Source organism: Varroa destructor, unplaced genomic scaffold, assembly GCF_002443255.2.
Source record: "Varroa destructor unplaced genomic scaffold, Vdes_3.0 BEIS01000005.1, whole genome shotgun sequence".
Lineage (NCBI taxonomy): Eukaryota > Metazoa > Arthropoda > Arachnida > Mesostigmata > Varroidae > Varroa > Varroa destructor.
Window position 1 is genome coordinate 12,985,194 of NW_019211458.1, and position 14,761 is coordinate 12,999,954.

The window sequence follows — 14,761 nt, forward strand, 5'->3', positions numbered from 1 at the left end:
ATTGTGTATAGTATTGAGTCGGAACACGATAAAATTTCTACTGTCCCTATCAATTTAGCACCCACTTCCTCTGCGCCCGAACTTTGCTAGCGATCTCTCACCTTTCGTGCACGTGTTTTCGATACTGCTACATTACACCTCGTAACGGATTCTTTTACTGAATTTTGAAGCTTCTTGCTCTCTTTTCTCTGCTCAAAATTACAGAAACTAGTATCGGAAATAACCTGATCAGCAGTAGGTCATCTGTAGTGGCTACGGCAGCCGCTATAAAAAACGTGCGCAGGAGTTTTTCGCTTTCGTGGCTGAGTTCGTTGACAGCCAATACCAGTGGGTTACCTACGGCGCATCCTACCCCCATCCTGACGTCGGGTACAACTCCGACGGCACTTTCACCGCATCCGATTCCGGCGTGCGCCACCCCGCCGGTGAGTCTTCCTAGTCACTTCCTGACATCAGGTGGTAGCAGTTTGGGTGGGAGCAATAGCGCCCCAGTATCTCGTGCTATGGACCTGTCGACAGGCAACCACCTGAACGTGGCTCTTAAGCAACAACGCGAGCATCAGCAATCGGTTGCTGGATCTACCGGGGGCGCTTGTGGAGGAGATGCTGGTGGAGGATCTAGCGGGTCATCGTTATCATGCGGTAGCAACAGCAGCAATGGCGGCTCGGCCTCGTCGACGCCCTCAGCGACGCCTACGCCCACTGACGTAACGCCAACGACGAATACTACAATGACAGCTGATGGCGAGAAGAAGTACAGCTGTGACCACTGTGATTATACGAGCAGCTGGCCAAGTCACCTTAGGTTAGTAGTAATTACATATTACCTGCCGGTATCTAAAAGAGCCGCATTACAGCAGATACCTGCATACATATTACAGTTATTGCAATTATTATTACCATATCTATTGATGAATCATGTGGTACTGAACAATCGTCGTAGTACCATTTGCATGATCCACTATATAAACCTTATATTAGCAATCAACATTTGTATGTACATGTCGCGGGGTTCATTTTTTGCCACCATCTGAGCCATGTGTGTGTTCCAGATTGCATCGAATGCGACATACAGGGGAAAAGCCTTACGCGTGCCGTGAGTGCAACTTCCAGACCGCTTGGGTTGGAGACTTGAAACGCCACCAGCGAGTTCACACTGGCGAGAGGCCATATGCCTGTCAATTCTGCGATTTTGCCACGGCGCAGAAAGGTACGTTTGAATATATGAGTGAATTTTTGCCGATATCATGCAATAATAGCTATTACGTTAAAACTTGCTGGTCACTGCCAGCTAGGTAACGCTAGATGAGAAAAACGAACAGAATGTATCAGAGTAAACGGCTTGAAATTGTGCTACATCGAAGTAATCTTTAATCAGATCCCATTGTCGCCTGCAATTACGCTTCAAGATAAGCAAGAGTTGCTCACTTTAAGGTGGCTACAATAATAGTCCTTTATTATCGATTTTATTTTATGAAACACAGCCAATTAAGTGACCATTTTTCTCTCGTGAGATGAGGAACCATCATCGAGATTTCGATTTCAACTATTACTAACTCTCAAAAAATATAGAACTATATTTTGATGATCGGCTTCGTTGGTCGAACGTGAATTGTTTGGTAGCTTTCACTGACTAGTAGAAACAAACTTCAATAAATGTTAAACCAAACTGCGATGCAGGTCTACCTTACAATACGATATTATTTGATTCCATTATGCATATATATATATATATAAATGGATAAAACTGTTACTAAATAGCTTCAGATATGTAAGACATACGTTTTGGAGACGCATAGGAAATACTTTATACTTATTAAATTAGACCCGAGATAAAGCTTTCCGTCAATGTAATTTGTGTAATTTTTAACATTTAGCATTTTAAAAGTGCTTTTAATAATTCAGATTTGTGCAGAAATAGTTTGTGTAGGACGCCCTATCATTCCACCATCTACATAGCTATACACGGTTTTGGACTAACGCAAGCTATATAGATATATATATATATATATATATATATATATATATAACATAGGCAAAAAATGACAGCTAGTGTTTCGTTCTTGTTTTTTTCTCCTTTCAGGCAACCTAAATACACATATGCGACGGTATCACAGCAAGAACAATAGCACATCTCCATCGCCGGGACCGGCGAATCTGGTGCATCCTGCGCTAACCGTCGGACTACTGAGCTCACTTTCAGGCGCTGGTCCATTGCAGGTGCCCGACCATCCTGTTGATCCTTCGACGCTTTTCCATCAAATGACGACGCACTTTCCTCTGGCTGCCCTAACGCAAAGTCCTGTTCTAGTTCCACGATCACCCCCGGGCGCCACCGGCAAGCAATCTCCAAGGTAGCAGCGTTATTGTTTACTATTCGTCGTCAAATCGTATCTTAATTCCTACCTTCGTCATCTGTTACAAGCTGGGAAACTACTCCACCTTTATGGGACCTTTGAGACTTTACCACTAAAAAGTTTTCCTATAACGAGGCTCCCTGCTAAAATCTTATACCATAAGGTTTCATGCTTACAACAATAGCAACCAAGCCCTTGGAAGCAAAACACAAAATGCAACGATTGATTTTTAAAATGTCGAGCTAAATGGTCTGCTTAGTGTTTCTGTTCATATTTGTGTGCTAATCTAGTATTCTGGTTATAGAACCTGCTTCAAGTGCTTTTTTGAGCCTCCCCGTTCGAGTTAGTCATAGATGGCTTGCAAATAGCGATGCGAAACAAGACGAGGTGAGAATGGCCATAACAATAAGAACAGGGCTTTTCACCTGTGCAATTTTGTATATATATATACTTTACGTTCGAGTTGACTATAATAATTATTAAATTACATATACGTTCACTGGTTGAAATTGTGGAAAAGCTTATTTTTAAAGAGAATGACCCTGATATATATATATATATATATATTTATATTATTATTTCATGAATTTTTAAATCGAACACTTGTTGTTGATAACGATGGTGAAGCTTGCTACGGATCTAACAGATATAGGAAAGAGAGTTTAGCGGTCGCTTTCAAGCAGAAATCAAATTAAATTGCAACGAAAAATACAAAGTGTCAAAGTAACGACAGGTCTCGTATAACAGAGCTAGTGTTTCAACTATTGTTATCTTAATTTAAACTTGGCCTCGATATTTCTTAGCAGTGAACCGCTTAAACATATCTAACTAGATCATTTCGAAAACGTCTGCCTGCCGCTAACTAGAAAAACAATACGATTGAAAGTGATCGCTAAAACTGTGCTTCCGTATCAACTGATAACTCAGGCAAAAATTGTTGTCAGTGTGTCACTTCCAAACGAACATGCCACATCATCCTTTTAACGACTGTTGACGATAACAGTGTTTCTAAACGGTCATGGACAAACCGTAATTCCGGTAAAATATCATGTATACCATTTGACGACAGACACACGTTTCGAATATTACGGAACGACATGGACTCAGTGAGGAAATGGGTTAAAATCGAGATCGGAGCTAGCGATCGAAGTGTGATTTCGGTATGAGTGATATATTGAGAGGGATAAGGCCACGAAAGAGTGAAGCAAGTAAAGATCTAGAAATGTCGAGAATAATCAGAAATGGAGTTGAGGGAGGTGAGTAACATAAACCAGCAATAATGTATTTGTGCGCGTTGCTCAATTGATGTAATTCGGATTCTTATAAGAGCCATCTCAAATAACAGATCAGAAGATAACTGCTATTGAACGAAACACAATTAGAAACGTGTAGGGACACGTGGGGCGCCTTACCCCCCCCCCCCCCCATCCACCCAGGTCGACTGAACTGGGCAAAACTCACAAAATTCACGTAACACGACGTAAAGCAACGAATGCTCTAAAAAAGTTATCCTTTCACAGCCATCTACGCAAATGGTGATTAATTTTGTATGTACATAATTCAGAGAATGCTGAAGGCTAGAGGAAGTGTCTGAAGGCCTATGTCGAGAAATCGCGCCGCAGCTCAATATTTTTTTACAATATCGTAGACGAATGAATCACGCCGTGTGATGAATTTGAAGGTGAGGGATTAGATATTATCTAAAAAGTTCGTAGACGTACATCATCGTGAACGTTTAATTCTGCAGATTGAAGAAGAACGGAAATGATCCAAATCTCATGAACAACTGGAATAGGTGAGAATGTAGAAAAACGATCGAATGTGCCGAACCTTGAAGCTATCGTTTGAGCAGGAAGGATACCTCAGCCAACCGTTCGTATTCTAGCCTTTTAGACGAAGGGTGAAGTTGTTGGAGAGCGCAAACGTTTAATCTAATATCGCTTGAAATATTCGGCATAATTGTTCGGTATCAGTTACTTACTCACGATGTCTGCATGTTAAATAGTCACATTTAAGAACAAATCAGATTGAAACTCAAACCTGAGAAGGAGCCGAATCCCTAAAAAATTTGCTAAACGGCGTCCCTTTTCGAACGGCACACAAAGAAGTGAAAATGGGTCTGATCTAATAAGTGAGAATCATTATGTGTGTGGGGCGAGTGACTCGCGTAACTGTAAAATGCACAGGAGTGGCAAGTGGACATTGAGATGTCGAGTTCGGTGATGTTCGTTAGGCTTTCGATCTCTGACCCGGCGAAAAAACGTTCACGATCAGAGCGGAACAAAATGTCTTATTGTAAATAATGAGTGACTGAATACGTTGCATGGAATTCATTCGACGCGTCACCTAGGAAATTCAAGTAAACGTAGCGACTTAGACCAGCTACCTAAGCTAAGGTTTCATTAGGATTTGTACTATTAGCGATTTGTTAGGGGCCAAATTATCTAACCGCATAGTCATTGTCTCCCTTAATGTATCATGCTAATGTTTATTTTGTATGTTTGTTGTAGTTTTGGAGATAGAGAGAAATGACAAAAGATGATGGATGAGCCTGAGAGAATAAGGGGCATAATATACGGCATTTTTTTTTGTAAGGATGGGGATACTATATAATGGACATGATTGACTTCGTATGCTCAAGGTGACAGGAGGCTAGATCCAAGTCTGTCAAACGCGTTAAATAATGTTGCTTAAAGTACAGAGATGAACTTTGGAAAAAATAAATTTGCCAGTCTTGGGAGCGATAATAAAAGAAAGTAACGACATTTTACCTATGTTGTCTAGTACAATGCTCGGGAAATACACTATTGTTTTTTAAACGCGGTTTTAAAGTTCTGGGCAAGGTTTCTTTTGGCACGATTTCAAATAATTGATAACTGACCCATACGAGATTTGATGTTCGCATCTCGTGATAGACTAACGCTTGTGCCCATTATATATTATCCCTATAAAATGCACTGAAAATATGAGATGGCGTCGTTGGATGATGGAGACGTCAAAAGCTGACTGATTCGCTGAGGAGAAATTTTATCTTCTTATAGTGTACTAAAGTAAATACGAATAAGATAAAATATAGTCGCTAACGAAAGTACTCTGAAATCATGGTGCGCTAACAATATGCTCAAATCTCAGGCATTCGATCTGTCCCTAGATTCGATCTACCTTTAGTTTCCTTTGTCCCGGCAATCCGTTGGCTTTTACCGAGCTTACATTACGGAAACAGAAAAAGATGACTATAGGCATACAATTCGATCGTAAGGATAGTTGTTGTCTATCATCGCGCTAGTTTAGTTTAAATGTCTAAAACATACATATTGATATACCTATGCAATGGATATGGCACATTGTAATAAATACACACTTTTCTATGAATAAAATCGACCTGAATAATCGGCGCGATTTAATAAACTCGGATTGTTGGATTTCTGAAATTGTACAAATCTATATTATACATACATACATACATACATATAATACTTGCTACACGTACGAGACAAGGGTATCGAACTTTTACACTGTGTCAAATAATACATACTTAAACAGAACTGCAATGAAGCCTTACAGCTAACGAGTACAGAAATAGACGGAAGGATCCTGATCTTGAAAGCAGCCATTGCTGAACAATAGTAAACCATACGACATTTCACGGATTTATATTTTTATTCATTTACTGATAATATATTGCTAAACATTCTTATTGTTGTAAATAGTTTTCTAGGTACGTTCAATATGGTCATCCTCTATTATTATGTTTCTATATATATATATATATATATATATATATATATATATAACGATAAGTTTTTGGCCCGTATTGCAGGCACTAGTGTCGGTCCTGCAAAAGAATAAGCTCGGAGGGAGATAGAATAAAAGAGAAAGATCTGAGACCGCTCAGAACAGGGTTTGCGCCATTTCTAGATTTTGGCATTTTTTTTTTTAACATTTAGTAACCGTAATAATGATTATGGTAATAATGGCAGAATTGATATTGACTATGATAAGATATAAAACAGAACTAGTATGGAATGGACATGTAAGTTGGATTTGAAGCCAATAAAGGTAATAAATCTATATAAATTATTATTTATGATGTCAACAGCTCTGTGCGTTTCTTATTGTGTACTACATGCACGAAAACACATACAGAATGGATATATAATTAGAATTTTTGTGGCTTACTGTAAAACTTTTTTATTACGATCCAAGAATCGACTGGTTGTTGTAAGGTGCCAATAGGCCAGTTTTCGATTGGTAGTATACCTCAAGTGTCCTCAGGCACACACTTAATGCCCTGGCGAAAAAACTAATAGCGGATTCTTGCATCTACAGCTTTCAAGAAATTACGGCTAAAAAGGTTTCTAGGCCGATGTCATATTGAACAGTATCTGTTTCGAAATCGTCTTCTATAGAATTACCTCGAATGTTCAGTTTATAATCCCCACTTCTAGTTTCATTGCAACGATCTTTTTCTGTCTAGGATTTGCTTACATCTAAGAATAAGTAAACCGGATTGCAAACCATAATAGCATGTTTTTTTATTAACACGTGTATACTTCATATAACATGCAGAACCGATCTACAGATGCACACATTAACAACAACAAAATGCAAGCTGCATCTAGAACATAACGTCAAGTCACAAAAGTTTCACATGTCAGACAAATAACCATTTTTGCTATTAATTTCATTCATCCGCTACATATTATAACTTCCATCGAACAGTAAACTTTGCTTATTTCATCACTGCGCATTACAACGGTTGGCGAGGGTTGTTCAACTTCAACTGTTTTAGAGAGAATGTAACAATGTGCGCCATATATGGTCCTGCCATATCGTCTCTTGGTGCACGGCGTGATAAGGTACCTCTATACCGCACCCGTTCCAAGAAATAAGAGGAAACATAATTACGCCCAAACTTGCTCACTTTCAACCAGAGGCCTAGCCGCCGATGCCACCGCGTGATCGTCATGCGGCTTTTCCGTAATATATGTAATACTACGCGTGTACGTACAAGGCTAGCGCTATTCCTGCGACTTTTTTTTGCTTGATAAATCTCGTCATAAGCTCTTCGATATACGTATGTATTGTTCGTTAATAATTTTATTATTAAAAGCCAATTTAATTACCCATTACCTTTTACGTTTTCGATAATAGTTGTTGTACTGATTAACAGCTTTAGCTACCGTTACCACGGAGTCATGTAGTGAAGTCGAATTTGGCCCACCAAGGAACAAGTGCAGGACCTTAGCATTAACAGCTACTCCTGCTAATTCCTCAGGGCTCGACACGTCGATTTTGACTGGGCTGAGGGAACCTAGCCGTCGGCGCGGTTTAAGATGATTTTTCCTGTTGTTGACAGAATTCCCTATTGGAGGGTCCTCGCGCTCAAGATATGACCCACTTCCAGACGAACTAAATTCGCTTGTCGTGTTCATCAGGCCGAACAGCCAGCTCGTCGTTGTACCGCTCAGTGTCGTTGTGGCCGGCGTTACCGACGCTGACCCTGTGCTACCGAACACGTTGATCGCGTTCTCCTCGGGATTGCCGTTGTCCTGGTTACCTGACGCGTCGTCAAACACCTTCGGTATCCGCGAGCCTGGCCGGCGTGCTTTCGATCCGCCAGTACTGCTGGACGATTTGGTGGTCACTTCTGAAACGAAGGTTCCGGTTTTTACCATCACAGTCACCTAGTCGGGGGGGGGGGGGGGGGGGAGTGCTTAAACTAATGGGAACTGATTGCGTGCAGACGGTTATAAAAATAGGTGCACTTGCAGGTTTGTCAGTATAGATTGTATAAGCGATAGGGAAAAATGCATGCGCCATTGCTGCAACAGACGTAGATTACGGGGCAACCATCAGAGGAATAAGTTGAAGGATTGAAAATTTGAAATTTGGAAGTCTTTGTGCGCTACACGCTTTCATTCTTATCATGATCACTGACATCATAATTGTCATTGACATAACCATCCATCGATTTGCTTTTTATCGCCATGCTTACTCGTCTACTTCCATTTAGTATAGGTTGGCCGATAATTATTGGACAAGTAGGGCTTTTTGATTTATCAGACCTCGACGCAATAAACATTGAGTTCGGAGTAGAGGGTACACAATGATATTAAAGTTCGGGCAATGAAATTTTTATCTGGCTTTTTTTTTTGTCAATTCTATGGCTGCCTGTAACGCGTCTCTATTACTCTAGCTGTTGCAGTATCCGTTTGGTTTTAAATTATTAAATTAAAGCTAAAATCACAGTTAGTGATAATTTCTCGCTTCAGTTAACCCCTACGAGCAATCGGAATCGTCATTGGTATGGCTGGATCTTGCAACGTGCTAGAGAATGTTGTTTATTCAGTAGCCAGGGTCGTGGCGTCCATTTCGTCTGTTTCTAGTGTGCTAATGGTTATGGCAAGATGACCACTCGCAGGCGCTTGATCTGATGGTGAAGTGTGGTACTGACGATAGTCGATTGTGCATCAGTATTGTTTTTTTGCTCCATTGTTCGAGTCATGCCATTATCTATAACCGAATCGATAAGAGCATCGTCGTCGTCGTCGTAGATTCGGTTGACTTACTTGCGGTAGTGGTTGGAGTGGTTGACGGTACAACGGTCGTCTTCTGACGTGTAATCATTTTTTTAGTTGTAGTTGTTGTTTTGATTGTTGTCGTCTGTTCCTCTAAAATGGCTGTCATCTTCGTGGTAGTTTCAGCTACTGCGGTTGACGTCCTTTCAGTTGTTTTTGTTGTTGTTGATGTTGACCTTGGCATTCCTGTTGTTGATGTTGACCTCGACATTTCTGTTGATGTTGACCTCCGCATTTCTGTTGATGTTGACCTCGGCATTTTTGTTGATGTTGACCTCGGCATCTTTGTTGTTGTTGATGTTGACCTCGGCATCTTTGTTGTTGTTGATGTTGACATCGGCATCTTTGTTGTTGTTGATGTTGACCTCGGCATCTTTGTTGTTGTTGATGTTGACCTCGGCGTTTCTGTTGTTGTTGATGTTGACCTCGGCGTTTCTGTTGTTGTTGATGTTGACCTCGGCATTTCTGTTGTTGTTGATGTTGACCTCGGCATTTCTGTTGTTGTTAATGTTGACCTCGGCATTTCTGTTGTTGTTAATGTTGACCTGGCGTTTCTGTTGTTGTTGATGTTGACCTCGGCATTTCTGTTGTTGTTAATGTTGACCTCGGCATTTCTGTTGTTGTTGTTGTTGACCTCGGCATTTCTGTTGTTGTTAATGTTGACCTCGGCATTTCTGTTGTTGTTGATATTGACCTCGGCATTTCTGTTGTTGTTAATGTTGACCTTGGCGTTTCTGTTGTTGTTGACCTCGGCATTTCTGTTGTTGTTGATGTTGACCTCGGCGTTTCTGTTATTGTTGACCTCGGCGTTTCTGTTGTTGTTGACCTCGGCGTTTCTGTTGTTGTTGACCTCGGCATCTCTGTTGTTGTCATCTCTTTAGACGCGGATGTTGTTGTACCAAACTGTCCCTTCTCATTGGTTGTTGGCTCTCGAAAACGAAATGGATTCCGAGTGGAGACTGACGTTATGGCATTGCTTTCGGTCGTTGTCACAACTTCCGTTCTGATGTCTTCGGTAGTTGCAATGGTTATAGGTTCTTCCGTCGTTGTGCCCTCGTCACTTTCACTGGGTTCTTCGTCGTCGATATTCGCTGTTTCATCATCGTCCGTTATCGTCGTTGCTTCCGTGGTTGTGGTCGTTGTAGACGGTGGTGCCTCGGTCCAGATTCGCGGCTTAACTTTCACCTTGAACATGGGCGAGTATCGGGGCGTGTCAGGTGGCCAGCGGCGTTTATGCGCGGCAAAATGGATGGGAGAGTCTTGCCAGTTTATGTGGGAGTCCCAACCCGTGCCATTCGTGGCATCTCCCTCAGCATCGGAACCCCTATGCCCGTTTTTTGAACCGTCAATCTCGACTTCGTCATCATCTCCTTCGATGTAGATTTCATCACTCCAAATCGATTTTGGCGCTAACCAAGGTGATGGTGGCAGATGATAGTATGCTTCTGAATCCCAACCCTGCCGCGATCGTCTGACACCATTTCGACGTGGTTTCATTTTGATTCGGTGTTGCACCCTGGTGCTGGCGGCCGTCTCGCCAGTTCGCCGCGTAACGCGACGCTTCCTACTGATGCTACTCGAGCTCGCTGAACTCCTCGACTTATCATTTGAGCTACTTTGTGATCGAGAAGTTGTGCTGCTTATTTTTTTACTAACAGAGCTGCGATTAGAAGAACTGCCTTTTCTTTTATCGACCTTGCCGCGACTGTTTCGCTTATTTTCCTTATTGTTGCTATTTTTCTGGGTGAGTCTACCGCTCTTTCTCTCCTTGTCATTGATCTCCTTGCATTCTCTACTGTCCTTCGAATCTTCGGCTGTGCAATTTTTTTTTTCCGGCCAAACTGTGTCTGGCCACCACGGCAGCTCGGGAAGGTCCTTAGGTTTCTCCCACGGAAAATGCTCCTCTGGTTCAGGTGGTGGAGGTCTCTCCAACGGGTCCTTACTTCCGGAAATGATTTTCACATTAGGCGCAAGGTGGAATCGGAACTTAACTGGAGGGAGACGCAGCTTCACATCATTAATTTTGTACTGGGCCTCTTGTTTCCACTCTTCGTCGCTGGGGTGTTTTGCCTCATCGTCCCAGGCATGACGTTGCTCTTCCTTTTCACTCCAGTGAGGATCTGAAGGTGGACGGTAACTCTTGATTTTGATGTGACCCTGTGAAAGAAGTTGAAATAAAAATCATATATATATAATAGTAGTTTACCTTATTCAATGAAATGACAGTACAACGGGATTCTTCTAACAGTCGGCAAGGCTGCTGCAGGTTGCCTAATCTAGTCATCAATTTTCATTATGAAAAATTAGTAATTTATTCTTGCAATATGGCTAGACGCATATTTTAACGAAAGTGCCTTTCTTTCTTAGGCAAGTCTGTACATTACGAGGCTATCATTTAGGATGCTCAGAAAGCCACTTAACCCTATGATAGTTCTACCATCCGGCATAAAGATTATATATAAAAATTGATGCAAGATGTAAACAGATGAATATAATTACTGATTCCAGAAAATATATACTTTTTAACACGTGTTTAAAAAGACATATCAGATTTGTAAACTTTTTAAAGCAATAGGGTTGCGTGACTTAATTTGTTTACATACATATATACACAAATGCTTAAACAAACAATTTTTTTTAATGTCTAAGCATAAAAAATGTCTTACATAAAGCTAATTTTTAGCCAAATATACTAGCACTTACGTCGTGCGCGGGATTCAAAATCGGAGCTTTATACTCATCGACGTGGTGCTGATGTAAATAGTCGTCTTCCTCGATCTCTTCCTCTTCTACACCAATCACATGGTCGTCGTCATCATGATAGCTATGATGATGATGACGATGATTGTCTGGTTGCCACCCGCCGCGGCGGGTCTTCTTTTGGGTGTATTTGTAATGTCGGCCTCCACCACGCCCGTCTTCCCGGAACTCTGCAGCTCCCTCGGGCGGTCTGAACGGTCCACTTTCAGCACGAGACGTCTTTTCCGACTTGCGTGGTTGCTCTTGTTGTCGCGCAGGCCTTATGCCGGTATCAGGAGGCGCAAAGGGTGATGCCTGTGAACCCATGGGTTCCTCGTACGCTCGTCGGACCCGAAAACGAGAGCTTTCATTTTTTGTTGGGATTTCAGTAGTTGTAGATCTAGAAAGGGCTTCTCGGTATGGTCGATTCGACCGTAATTGAGGGATTGGTCGACTGCAATTCATGCATGCAAACAATAAGTAGCTTAAGTAATCTCGGTAGCTGCGTAACCTTTTGTGTGTGTAATAGTACATGTAAAGGTTTGATAATTTCTAGGAACGCGTTGACTTGATGTTAGAAAAGGTCCTCAGTGTAAATGGAGAGATACATAAACATTCGTTCAGGAGCCCACCGTATATTTACATCTGTTCATTAAGAGCCGCTGGATAAACAAAATTTGACGGCAAATATATAATCATATATTTTATAAATACGCTATTGGAGCTCCGAGATCACACCGTCATCAATCTGAGTACATGTTGCTTGAATGAAGCAACTTTATTTACTATAAATAATCAAGGCTTGTATTACACCTCAAATTACTTTTTTTTTTAACATTTTTCCGCCGCCCTTTTCTACGACCCGTGTATCTTGGACGCAGTGATGGTTGAAAATAGTATAGCGTTCTCTATAGACTAGTTGCAAAAGGACATTCAATTGATTACAAGCGAGGCGGATTATTCGGACTTGGCGTCTGCTTTAACGCAGTGTCAGTTATCGTGACTGTGTTTACAAGGACAATAGCAATGGTCCGCAAAGAATAAATTCGTTGTTAACTAGCAAGAAGCAGCTTCTCTGCCTTCGAGAAATACGATATTGGGCCTAGGTGATGCAAAGAGGCCACGAAGTGTATTTACCAGACATAGCTAATAGTGTACAACCGTACCCTTCACCCTAACATCTTTGGCCTCGATTGACCCTTAGCACTGGAGAACGATAGTGAAATATCATCAGCCACTTCGAGTATGGGCAAATGCTAGCGTTTCGATAATATGCTCCATGATCATTTACTATCTTGGCCTATATTATTTTAATCCTTAGATGCAGAAATTTACCGCCGTGTCAATTGAATAGCGTTTCACCGTTAGTTGTAACATAAGTATTGTATATGGCAGACAAAAGAGAAAAATAACGCGAGAGAAAGTCGTAGGGGAGTTGATGGACGGTTCTTTTGTGACGATCCTTCTATTAACGTCGTACTTCCTACGACACTACTTGGAACGGTGTTGAACTGTTCATTAGCATATGTCAATAAATAAAGCTAACGCGTGCGTATGCATCGCAATCTTTTTATATTTTCTTCCGTTTCTATGAATGTCATATTCACATTGTAAACATCTGTAAAGCTGAAAAATGTTAGAAAGCTTACTTCGCTAGATACTGTGCTTCAAGCACTGAAAGGCGAAATATATAATTTCTTTAGACGGGTTGCTTATTTGGCCTCTTTCCGATTGTTTCTGCTTTATAGCATCATATAGGATTCTCGAAAAGATATTGATCATTTTTCTTGCTAAATGGCTTTCAAGTCACATATCCTAGATAACATAAGTTGCATCAGGTCGGCGTTGCTGTCAGTGGTATTGGTTCATGTTTTACTATCCTTGGAGTGCTTTTATTCGGACAAAGCATCCTAAAGATGGGTGAGATTTCTCCAAGTGAGAACCTTATAGCAATAAGGGCAGAAATACTGTATAGGCCTATAAAAAATTGTGCTGTTTATGGTTAAAATGCGTGATCAGACAAGCGGCACAAAAATGGTCCTATTGCGTTCGTTCTAGCAATTTCCATATAAAAGATGCTTCTCATGGCGACCAACCAATTATAGAAAAAAGGCAATGAAATGAATTTTGCGGAAGTTGAGTGATATAGACGTGTAAATAGGCAGGATATCGTTAAGATTTAAACAATTTGAAGAGTGATGGCCACAATATAAGGATTGATGTTTGGATGTTACACGAAGTGATGCAAAATAGTTTGTTCGATCGTATTTCCATCTGCAAAACCCTAAAAAAACGAAAAAGGACCGAAAGTGGCGGATCACGTGTCATAAAGGTGGACTATATACGACAACAATGTACAAATGGAGAAAAAAAAAATGTTTTCCATAATCTGTGGTAAAATTCAAACTAACGTCAAATGATACGATATTCTTGGCGGGCTTGGAACGGAACGGTCTGTTATCAACCGCCGATGATGTGATGATGAGAATGTGTGAAACGAGCGATTCGAATCTGCCTACCGTCAACAACTAACAAGATTGCGATAAGCCATTGGCCGAAACTAGTGAACGTAAAAAGGCCTTATCGTTTACCATGACAATGCCAGACCATACAGGCAGTCGAATAAAGTTAAGAAAACCTGGATGGGGATTGTGACGTATCCTTCGTATAGCCCGGATCTTGCACTATCAGACTAGCATTCGTATTGATATCTGCAGAACTTCTTGAATGGTACTATTTTAGTTTCAATGAGGGAATGCAGAAACAACTTGTCACAATATTTTGCCTAGAGACCAGAAAAATGGCGGAAGGTCATCAGCTAAAGGATGCATATATCCAGATGGTAACATAGAAGAAAAATTACTCGAGGCAAGGCTTGTCAAAAACTTGCCAGGAATTCTAATTTCATTTCATACTATAATTCGCTCAGATTTCTACGGTTTTAATTTAACGGAATGCCGACTTTCCTTTGCATAACGTTTAGTATCTACATCTAAGGTTATAAAGGAATATCGCTTGTTTTGATGATGACAGTCTTTCGAGAGTTGCTGTCTTCAAACAGTGAAAATCTTTTTCTATCAGTGG

General features: G+C 41.0%; 3 protein-coding genes across 5 annotated transcripts in view; 1 reads left to right on the plus strand and 2 right to left on the minus strand.

Annotated features, from left to right (window-relative positions):
* LOC147755296 (uncharacterized) overlaps positions 1–14,761 on the plus strand; it is a 21,999-nt gene continuing 7,238 nt past the window's right edge. For both annotated transcript variants that reach the window (XM_086991406.1, XM_086991407.1), the window contains exons 1-3: positions 1–805; positions 1,053–1,210; positions 2,084–2,354. In XM_086991406.1, coding sequence (XP_086847532.1) covers positions 504–805; positions 1,053–1,210; positions 2,084–2,354 — 731 coding nt within the window. In that variant the 5' untranslated portion in view covers positions 1–503. The remainder of the gene's footprint in view (positions 806–1,052; positions 1,211–2,083; positions 2,355–14,761) is intronic.
* On the minus strand, positions 6,868–9,461 carry LOC111251082 (uncharacterized). Of its 2 annotated transcripts, none has more exons than XM_086991401.1 (2): positions 8,930–9,461; positions 6,868–8,004 (listed from the first exon to the last, which is right to left on the minus strand). In XM_086991401.1, the coding sequence occupies exons 1-2, from the start codon at positions 9,459–9,461 to the stop codon at positions 7,487–7,489; spliced, it is 1,050 nt and encodes a 349-aa protein (XP_086847527.1). In that variant the 3' UTR covers positions 6,868–7,486. The 2 variants fall into 2 exon arrangements, with proteins under 2 accessions (XP_086847527.1, XP_022663091.2); XM_022807356.2 differs by having other exon boundaries at positions 6,868–8,007.
* Positions 9,387–14,761, minus strand: part of LOC147755297 (uncharacterized) — a 27,156-nt gene continuing 21,781 nt past the window's right edge. Inside the window, exons 3-4 of the mRNA XM_086991400.1 lie at positions 11,642–12,131; positions 9,387–11,095 (exon numbers count right to left, since the gene is read on the minus strand). Coding sequence (XP_086847526.1) covers positions 9,473–11,095; positions 11,642–12,131 — 2,113 coding nt within the window. The 3' untranslated portion in view covers positions 9,387–9,472. The remainder of the gene's footprint in view (positions 11,096–11,641; positions 12,132–14,761) is intronic.

What these genes read in the sequence shown, in the direction of transcription:
- LOC111251082 (XM_022807356.2), bottom strand. Translation starts at nt 9,461, where the DNA reads ATGCCGAGGTCAACATTAACAACAACAGAAATGCCGAGGTCAACATCA. An exon ending in CACTCCAACCACTACCGCAA is followed by an intron (nt 8,008 to 8,929) that starts GTAAGTCAACCG and finishes CCTTCGTTTCAG; the next exon opens with AAGTGACCACCAAATCGTCC.